An 18,090-nucleotide genomic window follows, 5' to 3' on the forward strand; every position below is an offset into this window, starting at 1 on the left:
CAATCTACATGTGAAGGGAACCGCTATTTGCCCAGGGGCAAGGTACTCTTGATCTTGTCTAGAGACACAGCAGCCAATAAATAACAAAGTGAAGTAACTGCAGGGATATTTGTGTGTGTGTGTGTGTGTGGTGTGGGTGTGGAGGGGGGTGGTCGTGTGTGTATATGTATATAATGTGCTCTTCTAGGATGGACGGGTGCGTGTATATAACCACCAAGTCGATACTCAAATAGTTCGATTGACAATTGCTCGACCGAAGGAGTTCGTGAATAATACAAAAAGCCGTCGGTCGGTCGAGAGACCAAATGGGCAAAGCAGCCAGATTTACACCATCCAGGTCCTTTGTGAGAGCTCTTATTGGATCTCCGAATCAATAGGATATGAGGGGGGGGATATACTCACTCTAACAACCGGGAAAAATGAACACCTTTATGTATATCGCCTGGTGTGAGCTTCTTTCTTCATCTTTCTTTTCATTTATTTTGTTTTTTACTTCATTCGGTTTCTTGGATGGAGGTGGATGGTGGTGGTAGTGACGGTGACGGGAGTAGGGGACATCTAGGATTGTGGTGGGGGTGGGGGTGGAGAGAGGTGTGTGTGGGGTTAGTGGGTGGGTGGGTGGAGGGGTGGGTGTGGTCTTCCGGTGGTTACGGAGGTGGCTGCAACAACGATCACTGAACATTGTTCTTGGATATGCTCAGAGATGTGTCGCCAAGGGAGAAGCAACTCTATTTCATTGCTCCCGAAGGGTCAAAATAGCAGTTCAAGGTCCTCGCGAAACCCTTCCTCACCTTTCACTCATTTTGTCAATTCCGTCAAGTGGGCTGAGTGCAAAACCTCATAAACTCATTCCTGAATAGGGTTCACATTCGCCGAAATCCTTTTAAAGCAGAATGAATAAATTTCGAAGTAGGATTTCTTTTTTTTTTTTTTAACCGAAGAAAAAATTGTAAGATTCCCAAGTAATCGCAAGGATGAAGAATTCAACAAAGACATTTTGATGTCGTGATTGATTTTTCAGACAAAAGATGATGATGACCCGCAATATTTTTTAAAATTTTATTTTTAATTATTTTTTTACTTTGAGGAATTTGAGAATAGTTTATGAGGTTGGGGGTTACAGAGGATAAACTTGAGTTACTGATCTAATACAGATAAAAAAATACAGCATGACTTCTGTATTTGTATTTTGTAGTTTGACGCATTAAAAAAAAAAATGCTGACAGAATGAGTGCCGTGATCCCGGGTTCAACGAAAGGACTTCATCACATGTTCTAAAGGATATGGCCTAATCCTGAGAAGTGCCGGCCTCATATCCTCACATCATCTACCTCGCCCATAGGGAGGACTGAGGGGGCGTCCGGATCTCGTCGCTTGTTCTTGGCTTGGGCTTCGGCTTCCTCCAACCAGGCTTGCAGCACGGGCTTCAGCGCAATCATGTTGTTGTGCGATAAAGTCAGCGACTCGAATCTGTTCCAGAAAATGAAAGCAGTGGATGAAATTTTAATTTTTATAAATTTTTATTCGTTATTTTTATACATTTTTCCTGTCGTTTTGAACACATCTTTATTATCCTTTGCTTGAAAACTTATATTCAGTTCAAAATAAATTTCCTAAGAGATATTTGTTAATTATATTGATGTCTTTCCTGTCATTTTGATTCATGTCATAATACAGTTCTTTGAAAACGTGTACAGTGCAAAATATATTTCCTAAGATATATTTACTTAATGTGCTGATATCTTTATTAAAATTCCCTTCTGAATTAGAGTTAAAAGCTAATTGGTAAATTTCTAACTCTGTTGATGTAGAACTACAGCTCAGTGAAAAATGAAGCGTGGCATTTAGACAGAGTATTTTGATTTCGCTTTTATCTATCATGTTTATAATAAATTTTGTATTTAGAGTCGGTTTCCTACTATACATTTCATAATAATAAATTAATCCGGTAGCTCTTCCTTTATCACATTTTAGAAATTCAGACTCGGTTGTTAAGGCTTCAAAAATTGTAATGGTCGGTTCTGGGAATCAGGTTTTATTTGCATAATATTATTGCATTAATTTAGGGTATTTGTATATATTCAAGAGTTCAGTTTTTATGCTTATTATCCATTTCAGTCAATGTCTTCCCTCTGTCGTGTTCTTTAACCTGAAATTTTTTTTATGACTTTATTTTTTTATTTCACCTTCCAACAAATATATTAACTGAATAAAATTTTTTTTATTTCAGCTTCTAACAAATATATTCCCTGAATACAATTTTTTTATTTCAGCTTCTAACAAACATATTCCCTGAATATATTTTTTTTTTTATCTCAGCTTCTAACAGACATATTCCCTGAATATAATTTTTTTTATCTCAGCTTCGAACAAACATATTCCCTGAATATAATTTTTTTTATTTCTGCTTCTACAAATATATTCCCTGAATATAATTTGTTTATTTCAGCTTCCAACAAATATATTAACTGAAGACATCATGATTAACGTAATGTGGCCTTAATCTGAAGTATGAACGAAATCAACCCTCATATTTCTAGTAATTAAAATCGGTCGAAAATGTTTAATCTCAGATTTATATGGCGGAAGCGACAACATAATATTTTGTGCATCGTAAAATTTTGAAGTTTTAACTTCGGCATCTTTTGTTACGCTTTCCAGAAACGTGATATGAGTTCGCTTTCCATTTGTCAACAGTGTAGTGCTTACAAGGTTCATTCGAAATATAATCGAGACTGCTCTTCTGCAAGTTGCAGCTATTTCAGTGACTGAAATATAAACATTTCAGCTATTTTGATAACTGAAATGTAAACATCTCAGCTATTTTGATAACTGAGATGTAAACATCTCAGCTATTTTGATAACTGAAATGTAAACATTTCAGCTATTATAATAAGTGAAATGTAAATATTTCAGCTATTATAATAACTGAAATGTAAACATTTCAACCGTTTTAATAACTGAAATGTAAAAATTTCAGCTATTTTAATTACTGAATTGTAAACATTTTAAGGTCCGTTATCCAGCGAGAAAATTGGCACGCCCTTGTCTCTGTGTAACACTGGAAGAGTATTATTCCATGTTTCCAGCTCAGACCGGTGTAATTTCAGTTCAAATTATGGTTTCCAGTTTTTCCGTTTGAAAGGTTACATGCGATTTTGCTGGTTACTTCAAATCACTTAAATTTCATTTTGATGTTTCTGTAACATATTCGTAATGTATTTTGTATTCTCCTAAACGCCATGTATATACGAAAATGTCTTTTTCATTTAATCAGGTGCATCACCAGTCCTGTATTCAAATTACAAGGGTACTGTAATTATTCCCATGATTTCCTTCTATTGTAGATTTCATTTCGATGTTTCTGTAACATAGTCATAACGTAATTTGTATTCTTTAAAACGCCATGCAGGCTATATCCGACAACGTCTTTTTGATTTAATCAGGTGCATCACCAATCCTGTATTCAAATTATAATGGTACTGTAATTATTCCCATGATTCCCTCCTTTTATATATGTGCTTATTGCGAATATTTAGTTGAATCGCACCATACCTGTAAACGGTGCTTTAGTTCAAGTATCAAATTTAGTATTCTACACATCTGTAGCAGACGCCGTATTATATCACCTATAAACGAAACCATTAATTGTTGTTCATCATCTGAAAAGCATAAAACAATTGCAAAACGTATCGCTAATCATCTTTCGTTTGCAAACCATCAATGAAAACAAAGTCGCGAAAGTCAAAGGTTGGCACTCTCCGGTGCCAAAGAAATCACTTCATGCCCAGGGCGTAAACTCACCTGCAGATGGTGGACTGTGAGAGCGCCCCTACGCCGGGCAACTTGAGGTTTGCCAACGCCTTCCCGACGTCCGCTTGCGTCACGCCTAGTTTGATGCGCCGTTGCTTGAAGCGCTCGGCGAAGGCTTCCAACTCCCGGGGGTCCGTGTCTGTGTCATGCATACTGTTCGGGGAGAAGGAATGTCAGGTTTTAAACAGGTTTGGGGTCTCGGGAAGGGCTGGAGAGTCATGTGACTAAGTGCCGTATTATTATTATAATTATTATTATTATTATTATTATTATTATTATTATTATTATTATTATTGGCGAAACAAATCCACCGTTATGTATGGGTACGTAAATTTAGAAATAAATCTCCACAGAGAGCTTCGGGAATCTGTTCTATTGAAGAGGGGAATCGAAAAGATTCCCGAAAGCTCTCTGTAGAGATTTATTTTGAATATACGTACCCGTAAATAACCGTGGATTTGTTTCTCCATTTCAGGACTCGTGCTACTGTGAGTATTTTTAATTATTATTATTATTATTATTATTATTATTATTATTATTATTATTATTGGGGAGGAGACCTTCCCTGAGGGCAGTGGCGTTGAAAATTATAGCTGTTTCCACGGCATTTAATTTGTATAGAGTCTTCTATATAGTTTGCGGTGGACGCGTTAGAGGAAATAAACGTAAGGTATCAGAAATTTCTATATGTGCGTAGGAAACTTGATATACCAACTACATGCTGATGAAAAGAGGAGTGTAAGACGAATAGAGAAGACTCTGTACAAATTAAATGCCGTGGAAACAGCTATATTATTATTATTATTATTATTATTATTATTATTATTATTATTATTATTATTATTATTATTATTATTATTATTATTATTATTATATAATAATAATAATAATAATAATAATAATAATAATAATAATAATGATAATAATAATAATAATAAATTTCACAAGGGACTCTCGATCTGCTAAATACCATTGAAACAGCTGTTGTTTTTAATAACACTACTCTAAAGATTAACTCCTTCAGTATTATTATTATTATTATTATTATTATTATTATTATTATTATTATTATTATTATTATTATTATTATTATTATTATTATTATACCACAAGGACACTGAAGATGACAGCAATAGCTGTTGTAGTACAAGAGCAGTATTTTCTTAATAGTTCAACCGTAACACATCTGCAACAATGTGAATGTGTCAAGCAGAAGATAGGAACAAATTTCCAATTAATGGGTCTTTTTCTCTTATAATTACCACTACTACTACTACTACTACTACTACTACTACTACTAGCAGTAGTAGTAGTAGCAGCAGTAGTAGTAGGAGGGGGAGGAGGAGGAGGAGGAGGAGGACATTTTGAGAATAACAGATTTCGTACGTATGCACCCACATTTTTTCCGTTTTTAGCTTTCTGTAAAAGAAAACTATTGTGCTGGCTTTGTCTGTTCGTCCGCACTTTGTTCTGTCCGCACTTTTTCTGTCCGCCCTCAGACCTTAAAAACCACTGAGGTTATATGGCTGCAAATTTGTATGTTGAGCATCCACCCTCCAATCATCAAACATACCAAATTGCAGCCCTCTAGCCTCCGCAGTTTTTATTTTATTGAAGGTTAAAGTTAGCCGTAATCGTGCATCTGGCAACGATATAGGATAGACCATCACCTGCCGTGGAAAAAGTTTCATGGGCCGCGGCTCATACACCATTATAGCGAGACCACCGAAAGATAGATCTATTTTCGGTGGCCTTGATTATACGCTGTAGCGGCTGTACAGAAGTCTCGATTGCGTCGAAGAAACTTCGGCGCATTTTTTACTTTTTTTTTTTGCCGAAAATCGAAATTATACAAATTGGGACAGATTAAACCACGCATTCTTCTAACGATGTATTGCGGTGTTAATGTTACCTCATTGTTTAATGTTTACTTTAAGTTTTACGATTATTTTATTTCTCTGTTGTGCTATCAACATATCAGTTAGCCAAGTTGGAAGTTCTTTTGGTTTGGATATCTGTAGAGATATCTGAGAGAGAGAGAGAGAGAGAGAGAGAGAGAGAGAGAAAGTATGAAAGTATTTAATCCAAATTTATTTCACAAGGTAATCGCCCAAAGGTGGTCAATAACTTTATTCACCATTCATTAGGTCTGTATTGACAAGACCAGTCTACTGGTCAATAATAACATTAATAATAATGTCATTGTTAGTACCTTCTAAAACCCGCTTTATCCAACATTTTAGCGTTACAAATCACTTTGTTTTCGTAGGCCATAACGGTATGACGGGTGACCACAGCCGAGTGTCTGAAGCGTAAGGTGGGTAGACATTTACATATATTTTAAAATATATCTATGTAAATACATTTGAAAATATATCAATATGTCTATAGATATATTTTAAGTTAACATGTTATAAACATGTTAGGGACACTTCGCCAAGTGATTTCCATTGCTCTCTAATTGCGGAAAGTTGTGAGGCTCTAATAGGTTCCAAATTGGTATGAAGTTATGTTTGGGAAATATTACCAACTCTTGCTTAACTCTTCACCTTTTCTTGATATTCCTTTATGAAAGCCTAACGCCACAGTATGCGACAAGTCTCATTGACTTATAACTTGTGGCAAATGACTTGCAATAACTCGCATTTCATGAGCGACTTTTACCAACTGTTGTATATGATTCCCCTTTTACATTTATGTATTAAAGGATATTATTGCACGAGTATGACTATGGAGAATTTTTATTTCGGTTACTCTGCGAAAGTTCTTTCTGTTGTGGGGTCGGTTCGTGTGCACTTTTTTGCTTATAAGTCATTGTTTGGTTATTTTTCTTTTCAGAAGACAATAGTTTCTACTTTGTATTCAAATTCATTTCCGGAATATATATATATATATATATATATATATATATATATATATATATATGTATAATGTATGTATACAAGACATTTCATGTTCTTTAAACTTTATTCTGAAAAATTCTGAACTTTTCTTTTTTCTATCTTTTTCCTATATGTATGAAGGAGCACTACAATGCTATGTATATATATATATATATATATATATATATATATATATATATATATATATATATATATATGAGCACTGCAATACTATATATACATATAATATATATATGTATAATACATTTATAACATATATATATATATATATATATATATATATATATATATATATATATATATATATATATATATATATATATATATATATATATATATATATATATATATATATATAGCAGTGTTATTAAAAACAACAGCTGTTTCAATGGTATTTGGCTGGTAGAGAGTCCTCAGAAATTTAGTATAACATAATAATAATATATATTATTATATATATATGTATACATATACATATCCAGTATTGCCACGCTCCTTCATACACGAGGGAAAAGCGAAGGAGAAGAGAGAGTACAGAATTTTTCGAGCAAATGTAAGAGAACATTTTTTAAAGACTCACAGAAAGGCCAAACAGCTCGTCAGTTTTAAATCTTCAGAATCGCGCATCCTTGAGCGAGTCATTTTTCCCCACATGTGCCAGACGGTTATAAGAAGAAAGGTTAACGTCCTGGTTAAAAGGGAGCGCCGGTTATTAAATAAAAAAAAAAAAAAAAAAAAGCTCCTAAGTTTCTTCGGCGCAATCGAGTTTTCTGTACAGCGTATAATCAAGGCCGCCGCAAATAGATCTATCTGTGGGTGGTCTAGGTATAATGCTGTGTGAGCTGCGGCCCGTGAAACTTTAACCACGGCTCGGTGGTGGCCTGTATTGTATCGTCGCCAGACGCACGATTATGGCTAACTTTATTCTTAAATAAAATAAAAACTACTAAGTTTTGAAGGCTGCAATTTGGTATGTTTGATGATTGGAGGGTGGATGATCAACATACGAATTTGCAGCCTTGTAGCTTCAATAGCTTTTAAGATCTGAGGGCGGACAGAAAAAGTGCGGACGGACAGACAAAGCCGGCACAATAGATTTCTTTTACAGAAAACTAAAAAACGTAGAAAATAAACGGACGCGATTGGTCCGTAACAGCATATTAGCAAATGCGTCTATAAGCCCTCATAAAAGCAGCTTTCTCAAAAATCCCCAGATAACTGCTACACGATTTCTTGCAGGTTTCTCTCTCTCTCTCTCTCTCTCTCTCTCTCTCTCTCTCTTTTCGTGCAGTTAATACGACGGACACCGGGGTTTTCTCTTAGCAAAAATGACAATATTACTGAAAAATGACATTTAGGGCAGGAAAATTCCGCCTGAGAGATTAGAGCTCTTAAATTGGCAATTACGTTTTGGTTATTGGTAAACATTTCAATTTCTGTTTCCATGACATTAATAAATTTTCATTTGACTTAACTGATTCACAGATATCTTATAATTGCAATATTCGGTACGCGTAAGTAGAAAGCTTTGGAAGTATTCTGCCTTGAAATATGTTTGTAGACAATTGCCATTCGCGGTACTGAGAAAGAAAGCGTTTTAAGTGCTGGCAGCATTCTTCTTGATACTGTAACTGATATCAAGTGTTTTATTTATATTTGTTGATATTTTTATATATTTATCTATTAATTTGTTAACCTATGTTTTTTTCTTTTTCTAATCATTTGTCTCTTTTTGTATTTCCTATTTTGTTCCGTAACTTCTTTCAAATGAACACCTTATTCTTTGGAAGCTTGAATTTCAAGTCGAAGGTCCCTGTAGGCTTGTTGCATGTGAACAGAGGTTAATCTTCTGAATAATAATAATAATAATAATAATAATAATAATAATAATAATAATAATAATAATAATAATAATAATAATAATAATAATAATTCATAAGGTAAGAAATTAATCTGAAAAATAATAATAATAATAATAATAATAGTAATTATTATTATTATTATTATTATTATTATTATTATTATTATTATTATTATTTTTTTATTATTATTATTATTATTATTTGCTTTGTACATACCCAAGTACAGACATGTACAATTTTAGATTTATAAAAGAATAAGGATAATTAATTCAAGGTCACTCGATTTATCCTACCTTCTCAAAATTTCTTACATTCATCGACCTAAAAACTCCAATACTTACGTTAGGGGCATGTGTGGATGCGTGAGCCCATGGTGGGGCATCATGGTGTTCATGGGGCTGTGGGTATAGACGGCTCCATGGAGCTGGTGCATGGAGCTCCCATCGCTCATGGGGGTGAGGGTGGTCATGGAGGACGAGGAGATGGGGTCCATCATCTCTAACCCGTCCATGCTGTGGTGACCCATCTGAAAATGAAGGACAGGAAGGTCAGTTAATGTACGTAATGCGAGGTGAGGGTTATATGAAGGTCAGTTAGTATATTTGTTGAGAGAAAGGGTTTATATGAAGGTCAGTTACTGTATTTATTGAGAGAGGGTTTATATGAAGGTCAGTTTATATATTTGTTGAGAGAGAGGGCTTATATGTAGGTCAGTTTATGTACGTAATGCGAGGTAATTTGATATGAAGGTCAATTAATATATTGAGAGAGAAGGTTTCTATGAAGGTCAGTTAATATATTTATTGAGCGAGAGGGTTTATATGAAGGTCAATTAATATATTTATTGAGAGAGAGGGTTTATATGAAGGTCAGTTAATATATTTGAGAGAAGGTTTCTATGAAGGTCAGTTAATATATTTTTTGAGTGAGAGGGTTTCTATGAAGGTCAGTTAATATATTTATTGAGTGAGAGGGTTTATATGAAAGTCAATTAGTATATTTATTAAGAGAAGGTTTATATGGAGGTCAGTTAGTATATTTATTGAAAGAGAGGGTTTATATGAAGGTCAGTTAATATATTTATTGAGAGAGAAGGTTTATATGAAGGTCAGTTAATATATTTATTGAGAGAAGGTTTATATGAAGGTCAGTTAATATATTTATTGAGAGAGAGGGTTTATATGAAGGTCATTTAATATATTTATTGAGAGAGAGGGTTTGTATGAAGGTCAGTTAATATATTTATTGAAAGAGAGAGTTTATATGAAGGTCAGTTGGTATATTTATTGAGAGAGAGGGTTTATATGAAGGTCAGTTAATATATTTGAGAGAAAGGGTTTATATGAAGGTCATTTAATATATTTATTGAGAGGGGGGTGTTCATATGAGGTCAGTTAATATATTTATTGAAAGAGAGGGTTTATATGAAGGTCAGTTAGTATATTTATTGAGAGAGAGGGTTTATATGAAGGTCAGTTAATATATTTATTGAGAGAGAGGGTTTATGTGAAGGTAGTTGATATATTTATTGAGAGAGAGAGTTTATATGAAGGTCAGTTAATATATTTATTGAGTGGATTGTTTATATGAAGGTAAGTTAATATATTTATTGAGAGAGAAGTTTTGTATGAAGATCAGTTAATATATTTATTGAGAGAGGGGGGTGTTTATATGAAGGTCAGTTAATATATATATTGAGAGAGAAGATTTATATGAAGGTTAGTCAATATATTTATTGACAGAGAGGTTTATATGAAGGTCAGTTAATATATTGAGTGGAGGGTTTATGTGAAGGTCAATAATATATATATTGAGAGAGAGGGTTTTTATGAAGGTCAGTTAATATATTTATTGAGAGGGGGGTTTTATATGAAGGTCAGTTAATATATTTATTGCGGGAGGTTTTATATGAAGGTCAATTAATATATTTATTGAGAGAGAGGATTTATATGAAGGTCAGTTAATATATTTATTGAGAGGGGGGTTTATATGAAGGTCAGTCAATATATTTATTGCGAGAGGGTTTATAAGAAGGTCAATTAATATATTTATAGAGAGAGAAGGTTTGTATGAAGGTCATTTGATTTAAGTAATGCGAGGTAAGGTTTATATGAAGGTCCGTTGATATATTTATTGAGAGATAAGGTTTATAAGAAGGCCAATTGATTTAAGTAACAGGAAAAAAGGTTTATATGAGGGTCAATTAATACTGATTGAGAGAGAGAGTGTGTTTATATGAAAGTAAGTTGATTTAAGTAATGGGAGAGAGTTTATTTGAAGGTCAATAATGTATTTAATGGTAGAGAAGGTTTATATGAGGGTCAATTCAAGTATGTAATGGGAGAGAGGGTTATATGAAATGTTGATGTAAGAAATGGAAGGGAAGGTTTATATGAAAGTCAGTTAATGCATATAATGGGGAGAAGGTTTATATGAAGGTCAGTTAATGTGTGTAATGGAAGAGAATGTGTGTATATGAAGGTCAGTTAATGTATGTAATGGGAGAGGTGTTTATTTGAAAGTCAGTTAATGTAAGTATTTAGAGAAAAGGAAGGTATGTGGGAGATTACACCTGAAGAGAAAGTTAGATCCTAAATAAGTTATATAAATGTAGTAATTTTCCATATAAGCTTGACCACTCTTAATTTTTCAGTAAATTTTCGATGGGAACATTTAATAAGGTACATAGAAGGTTACAGCTTGGTTGAAACTTGTCCGAAAGAGTCACAAAGCTTAAGGGAAACACGAACTAATAATAATAATAATAATAATAATAATAATAATAATAATAATAATAATAATAATAATAATAATAATAGTAATGATGAATATAATAATGTATATCCTACTTCTTCATTCTACATTATATTTTAGAACACTAACGCTCATAAAACTTCAAAATAATTGTAATAAAATTTTGTCTTTTACAAAATATTGGATTAACCAATAATACTTGAAGTTTACAATTATATATCAGTGAAAAAACACCGTGTTGATAAGGCCTAATTTTTTGTTCCATTTCTTTAGCTATGCAAATTAACAGTAACTGAGAAAGAGAAAGATTGCTTAAAACGATGAGGAATGCGTAGTCAGTGCTGAAATTTAACGAAATTATCGTTCTGTATTACTGGTGAGATAACAGAGCGAATATATTTCATAAGGATAGAATTTAATGCCAATATTTAAATGGCATGTCGGTGGGATATTATCAGCAAAAGAAAAACAGAATATTGAAATAGAGAACTGACAGGAACATCATTTAATAGTTAGCACTATTCAAACGGTGATAACTATTAAATTTTACTCTGTGAAATGTGATATGCGAATTTTAGTTGATTTTTCTTCTCTCTCTCTCTCTCTCTCTCTCTCTCTCAGGCTATCATCTGAATGTCGTTTTCTGCTTGTAAATACTGTTGTTTCTGCTTTGAATTCGCATCTTTTTCTGGTGGCCGAGAAACACACACGTGTTCTTCATTACGCGTCAGTGCATGTATCTTCTTCGAGAAAGCGACTCTTAATTGCATTAATATCAATTTTTCCCTCGACGTATGACATCTCCTCTAGACCCGTAATGAATTAATCTCGATATTCCGAACATTTTACGAGCTGCTTTAATGAAAGCTGATGCCGGCGTTATTAGAAGCAGGGGAAAATAGATGCAAAACCACTCCTACCCTCCTCCTCCTCCTCCTCCTCCCCCTCCTCCTCCTCCTCCTCCTCCTCCTCCTCTTCCTCCTCCTCCCCCGCAGCCCCATTAAAAAGGTGATCAATCACCGAGAGATGCAGATGCTTGGTAAAGAAAATAAATTAAAAAAAAAAAGTTTGAGAGGGTGAAAGGGGGGAAAAATGGGAAGTGGAAATCTTTAGAATGCAGGAAGGGAGAGAATGGAGGAAGACAAACCAGACGGGAAGACAGAATTGAAACCTCCTGAGAGGATAATAATCAATGGTCATCGGAAGTGCATTTGCAACAACGGTCTCGTCAGTTGCTGCTTCTGCTTCTGCTTCTGCTGCTGTTGCTGCTGCTGCAACAACAGCAATTCGGGGAGGGTGTCACAAGACACCCCAGAAGGACTGAGAGAGAGAGAGAGAGAGAGAGAGAGAGAGAGAGAGAGAGAGAGAGAGAAAGGGGGGCTTGTTTATAGAAGTCATAAAAAGGAAGTCTTCGTCTTCAAGTATGTGTGTATGTATGTTTGTACGTTTTGCGTTTGTGTGTGTGTGTGTGTGTATGTGAGGGAGAGAGAGAGCGAGAGAGAGAGATGGTCGCTAATAATATGTAACCCCAAGATCTGCGACCAAGGGCGTGCTCTCCCGCCGGTCGTTGGTTGTTAAGAGAAGAAGTGGATGGCGAAGCATTAGCGGAAGGGGCTGAGGGAGATAACAGGAGATGAGGCAAAAGGGGGGGAGAAGGATGGGGAGCACATGCTGGGGGGGGATTGGAAGGGAGGAGTTACAAGACATTCCTTACTACTGCAGCAGCGGCTGTAGGAGGAGGAGGAGGAGGAAAGAAAGACGAAGAAGAAGAAGAAGGAGGTGAGAGAGAGAGAGAGAGAGAGAGTGAGTGTGTGTGAAACAGTCACGTGTTTGAGGTCCTGAGGTGTCCTGGGGCGCCAACCCAGCCTCTTTGGGGACACTCTGAAGCCTCCCGTAGTGCCAGCAGGAACCACTACGCGCTCATCACACTACACCACTTGCCTTATACCACACCCCAACACACCACGAACACACACATTCAGACTCATCTCCTTCCCTTCCCCTCACCCCTCCCTTTTCTCCCCTCCCATCATCTTCCTTACACCTCCTCTAACCACCTATCTTCATCCCTAACCATTACCACTACCTGTATCTCATTCCGTGCTCCTCCTCATAATTTTTTTTATTTGAGGTGTCCCTAAGAACTGTTTCCTCAGAGTCGACTTTCTCTGTCGACAAATCGACGTTTCCAAAGTTGATTTCATTAATATTCAGCTTCCATTATGTTATTTATCAGTGTCTCACCATCTACAAAAATTTCTCTCTCTCTCTCTCTCTCTCTCTCTCTCTCTCTCTCTCTCTCTCTCTCTCTCTCTCTCTTTCGTTCTAGATGGACGACTGTCATTATTTCGTGTTCTGCGGAAGTCCAAAGGACAAGGTGGCTCTCACCTTTGCTGCCACTCCCCCCACACCCTACCCCCACCCCGCCCCTTCCAGCCCAGCCCACCCCATCCCCCAAAGCCTCAGGCCCCTCCCTTTCTCGTTCAGTTGGCAGAGCCCCTGTCTTTTTATTACGAATGCTTTAATTACTGCGACTGTACATAAAGAACCCCACAGTCATCCACTTATTTTGGTCAGATATGTTTTGTTCGTTAGTTTGTCTGTATACGTACGTACGTAAGTGCGTTTGGCTTGCTTGGGTATTTTAGGCATGATTAGGTTCTTACGTACGATGTCGTTTATCTTGTTGTCGATTGCCGATTTGTCCTTTGGTAATTATTTGATTTTTAAGTATCTCAGTTTCATTACTTACATGAATTTTTGGTGTGTTTGTGAACACGATTTTTTCAAAAGGAATGGGGCAGGTTTACTTTTCTCAGCCGTAACACCCAAATAGAATTCATTTTTGCATGAAGAAATGTAATACGAAGGCATAATAATATATATTAATATACGTATCTATATATATATAATATATATATGTTTGTATCTATATATATTTATTTATGGATATAAATATTATATTTTAAAGAAACCTATTTGTTAAAAAAAATGTTTACAAAAGTTTTGATTAACACGGGGCGGAATATTGATTAAAATGACATGATATTTATTCAGAAAATTACGAGCCACTCCTTAGGATTTAGGAATTATTTTTTTAATGAAGATGATGATGTAATGCTTAGAAATAAATGATATCAGAAAAATAATCTCTTCCTCTCGACGCATTTGCTTCTTTCAAGTGCATAAGTATTGAAGCAATTTGTAAGAAGTGGATGACAGTGAAAAGCTAAAGACTTAAGAATGATGTAAAGAAATAGAAATATAATGATAGAGAGCAACTGGGTTGCTGCATAGAAATCTGATGGAGAGAGAGAGAGAGAGAGAGAGAGAGAGAGAGAGAGAGAGAGAGAGAGAGAGAGAGAGAGAGAGAGAGAGATCGGTTGGAGCTCCACGAACGACCTCCTCCTTTATATAACTGAAATTCGCCTCAGTTGGATGTGCAGGGTCCAGAGGTCCTCACAAGCTCACTTACTCACCTTCAGACCTTACTACTCTTTCGGGTCACCTTGGGTCAAGGGTCAGGGTAGGTAAAAACCGGCTTATTGAATCCAAAACCAACCAACGTGTCATTGTAACAAAGTAGTATTGAAAAAGAAAATAAAGCTGTAACTGCTATCATTGTTAGGTAAACATGAATGTGATGCGCTGTTTAGGAAAGTGAAATATTTTGGTATATTGGTTATTTAATTTTATATTTTTTCATATATATATATATTATTTATATATATGTATTTATATAATATATATATATTATTACACACACACACACACACACACACACATATATATATATATATATATATATATATATATATATATATATATATATATATATATAGTATATATATATAGTGTTTATTTGTTCATTATGTAAACTGAAAAATACTCAAACATTTTTTTAAATGTAAAAATGTGTAAGTCCTTTACAATATTTGCAACGCCAGGGCTCTTTGACATTTCGCTAACCACCATTCACTGTTTTTTTTTATTATTATTTTTGTGACAGTTTTCGAACCTTTGCTGTAAGTTATACTTACTGTAAGCCAATTCAGCGAGGATTTTATCGTCATTAGTTCCCGCCCTCGTGGGAATTCCCCGTGAAATATTTCATATACTGAATTTTTATTGGAATTCAGTTTCTGACATATTTCAATTTAATGCACCGGGAATCCTGACAGACTGGTCCTCGCGATGATGTCACCGAGGAATTTAACCTTTCAGCAAGATATCTGGTCCTCACGCCTGGCTGTCCAGTCCTACGTTAACAAAAATTTGTCCCTCTCCACTTTAAAAATAAATTGTAAAAAGGATTGTCCTTCTCCACTTTAAAAAAACGTCCCCCACTTAATAAATGATAAGTGATTGTCCCTCCACTTTAAATAAAAAAAAACTGTCCCTCCACTTAAAAAAAAAAAAAAAAAAAATCCCACTTTAAAAAAAAAATGAAAAGCTTGTCTTTCTCTACTTTAAAAATATTAAAAAGATTGTCCTCCACTCTAGAAAAAAATATAAAAATTGTCCCTCCACTTAAAAAAAAAAAAAAAAAAAAAAAAAAAATATATATATATATATATATATATAGTATATATATATATATATATATATATATATATATATATATATAGATATATATATATATATATATATATATATATATATATATAAAGAATAGAAATGAAGTGTTAAAGGAAAGAAATGGGTAATAAAATCGCCCCATTGAATAAATTCAATAAAGTGTTTGGGAAGTCTCATCTTCGATGATGTTCTGACTGAATCATTCGTAAATGACATCTTTTGATTTTTCTCTGCTCCCCTCAAATATCTTCTGAAACAAAGCGAATGGCCGGAAAATGTTTGCGGAGCCGTGGAGGACCAATTTTGGGCTCTACATATTTCCCTAAAACCCTCTCAGGTTTGTATTTCAGGTCATTCCAACTTAGATCATAACCGTTCGTCACCTTGAAGTTATATGTGCTTGAATTTTACAATGGAATGAGTTTTTTTTCTTTCTTTTTTTTGTAATGGTGCGTCAGTCAGTGTACCTTATGACTTTTTTTCCTTCATTTATAAATAGATAGATAAATAAATAGATAAACAGAGCGTTAGGAATGACACAAAGCATCGAAAAAAGTGGGATTCACATTAATTAATACAGGATGAAAAATTCCAAACATCTTGGGAAACGTCAAAATTAAAACTGAACAGAGGCGAATGATTGCAAGCATTAATCGTTAACTAGGTGGCATTTGGAAATAAATTTTGAAATCTCAGAAGACGATCAGTGCATAGAAACAAGGAGTGAAGAACGGTTGAATAATGAAATACACCAACTTCTCCTCAGTCAACCTCAGGTTTTTTATTTTTTTTTTGTCCGAGTACGTCGTATTGTCAAGTGAATGTCAAGGACTGAAGAACTTGAGTTCGAGTGCGTTATCGAACTGAACTGGTTACACTAACGGTTAGGTTTAGGTTAGTCCAGTTCGGTTACCGAAGCAGTCTATAACTGTTCGAGGACAAAGATAATGTCGCACCATCAAAAAAAAAAAAAAGTACAAAAATGCGCCGAAGTTTCTGCGGCGCAATCGAGTTTTCTTTACAGCGTATAATCAAGATCACCGAAAATAGATCCGTCTTTCGGTGGTCTCGGTATAATGCTGTTTGAGCCGCGGCCCGGTGGTGTCCTGGCCTATATCGTTGCCAGAAGCACGATTATGGCTAACTTTAACCTTAAATCAAATAAAAACTACTGATGCTAGAGGGCTGCAGTTTGGTAAGTTTGATGATTGGAGGGTGGATGATCAACATACCAATTTGCAGCCCTCTAGCCTCAGTAGTTTTTAAGATCTGAGGGCGGACAGAAAAAAAGTGCGGACGGACAGACAAAGCCAGCACAATAGTTCTCTTTTACAGAAAACTAAAAAAGGCAAATAAATATTCCAGGAATTTATTTCATAAAAATGTCTTCTGGAGGCCTGCTGCTTGGCTGACTGTCGTTTCAGAAAATGGGGCCTGGCTGGCAAACCTTGAATAACATCAACTTGGTAACTTGCAAAATGAATGACTGTTTACTCCGAGCGTCTTTGCATATTCATTATTTCTGTTACGTCTTTATAACTGGCCGATTCTTTGTATATTCATCATTTCTGTTACGTCTTTATAACTGGCCGATTCTTTGCATATGCATTATTTCTGTTACGTCTTTATAACTGGCCGATTCTTTGCATATGCATTATTTCTGTTACGTCTTTATAACTGGCCGATTCTTTTATTATTTCTGTTACGTCTTTATAACTACCCGATTCTTTGCATATTCATTATTTCTGTTACGTCTTTATAATTGCCCGATTCTTTGTATATTCATTATTTCTGTTACGTCTTTATAACTGCCGGTTCTTTGTATATTCATTTATTTCTGTTACGTCTTTATAACTGGCCGATTCTTTGTATATTCATTATTTCTGTTACGTCTTTATAGCTGCCGATTCTTTGTATATTCATTTATTTCTGTTACGTCTTTATAACTGGCCGATTCTTTGCATATTCATTATTTCTTTTACGTCTTTGTAACTGGCCGATTCTTTGCATATGCATTATTTCTGTTACGCCCTTATAACTGCCGATTCTTTGCAAATTCATTATTTCTGTTACGTCTTTATAGCTGTCCGATTCTTGGCGATTGGTGGACCCAAGGGCGCCAGGAGGACACAGACAAGCCGCCGGGACGATTTTATTCTCGGAAGATGATTCCTGAGATA

The 18,090-nt window shown here is 35.0% G+C and overlaps 1 protein-coding gene and 1 long non-coding RNA gene across 4 annotated transcripts in view; one reads left to right on the top strand and one right to left on the bottom strand.

The window, feature by feature from the left end:
* Positions 1-18,090, top strand: part of LOC136846901 (uncharacterized) — a 428,530-nt gene that overhangs the window by 39,295 nt on the left and 371,145 nt on the right. The gene's annotated exons all lie outside the window — the stretch shown is intronic.
* acj6 (abnormal chemosensory protein 6) overlaps positions 1-18,090 on the bottom strand; it is a 178,055-nt gene that overhangs the window by 725 nt on the left and 159,240 nt on the right. For 2 of the 3 annotated variants that reach the window (XM_067118126.1, XM_067118117.1), the window contains 3 exons: positions 8,920-9,104; positions 3,805-3,966; positions 1,323-1,470 (listed from right to left, as the gene is read on the bottom strand). In XM_067118126.1, the coding sequence (XP_066974227.1) occupies positions 1,323-1,470; positions 3,805-3,966; positions 8,920-9,104 (495 nt within the window). The remainder of the gene's footprint in view (positions 1-1,322; positions 1,471-3,804; positions 3,967-8,919; positions 9,105-18,090) is intronic. The other variant, XM_067118125.1, reaches the window with a different exon arrangement.

Source organism: Macrobrachium rosenbergii, chromosome 2 (genome assembly GCF_040412425.1).
Source record: "Macrobrachium rosenbergii isolate ZJJX-2024 chromosome 2, ASM4041242v1, whole genome shotgun sequence".
In the NCBI taxonomy this organism is placed as follows: Eukaryota; Metazoa; Arthropoda; class Malacostraca; order Decapoda; family Palaemonidae; genus Macrobrachium; species Macrobrachium rosenbergii.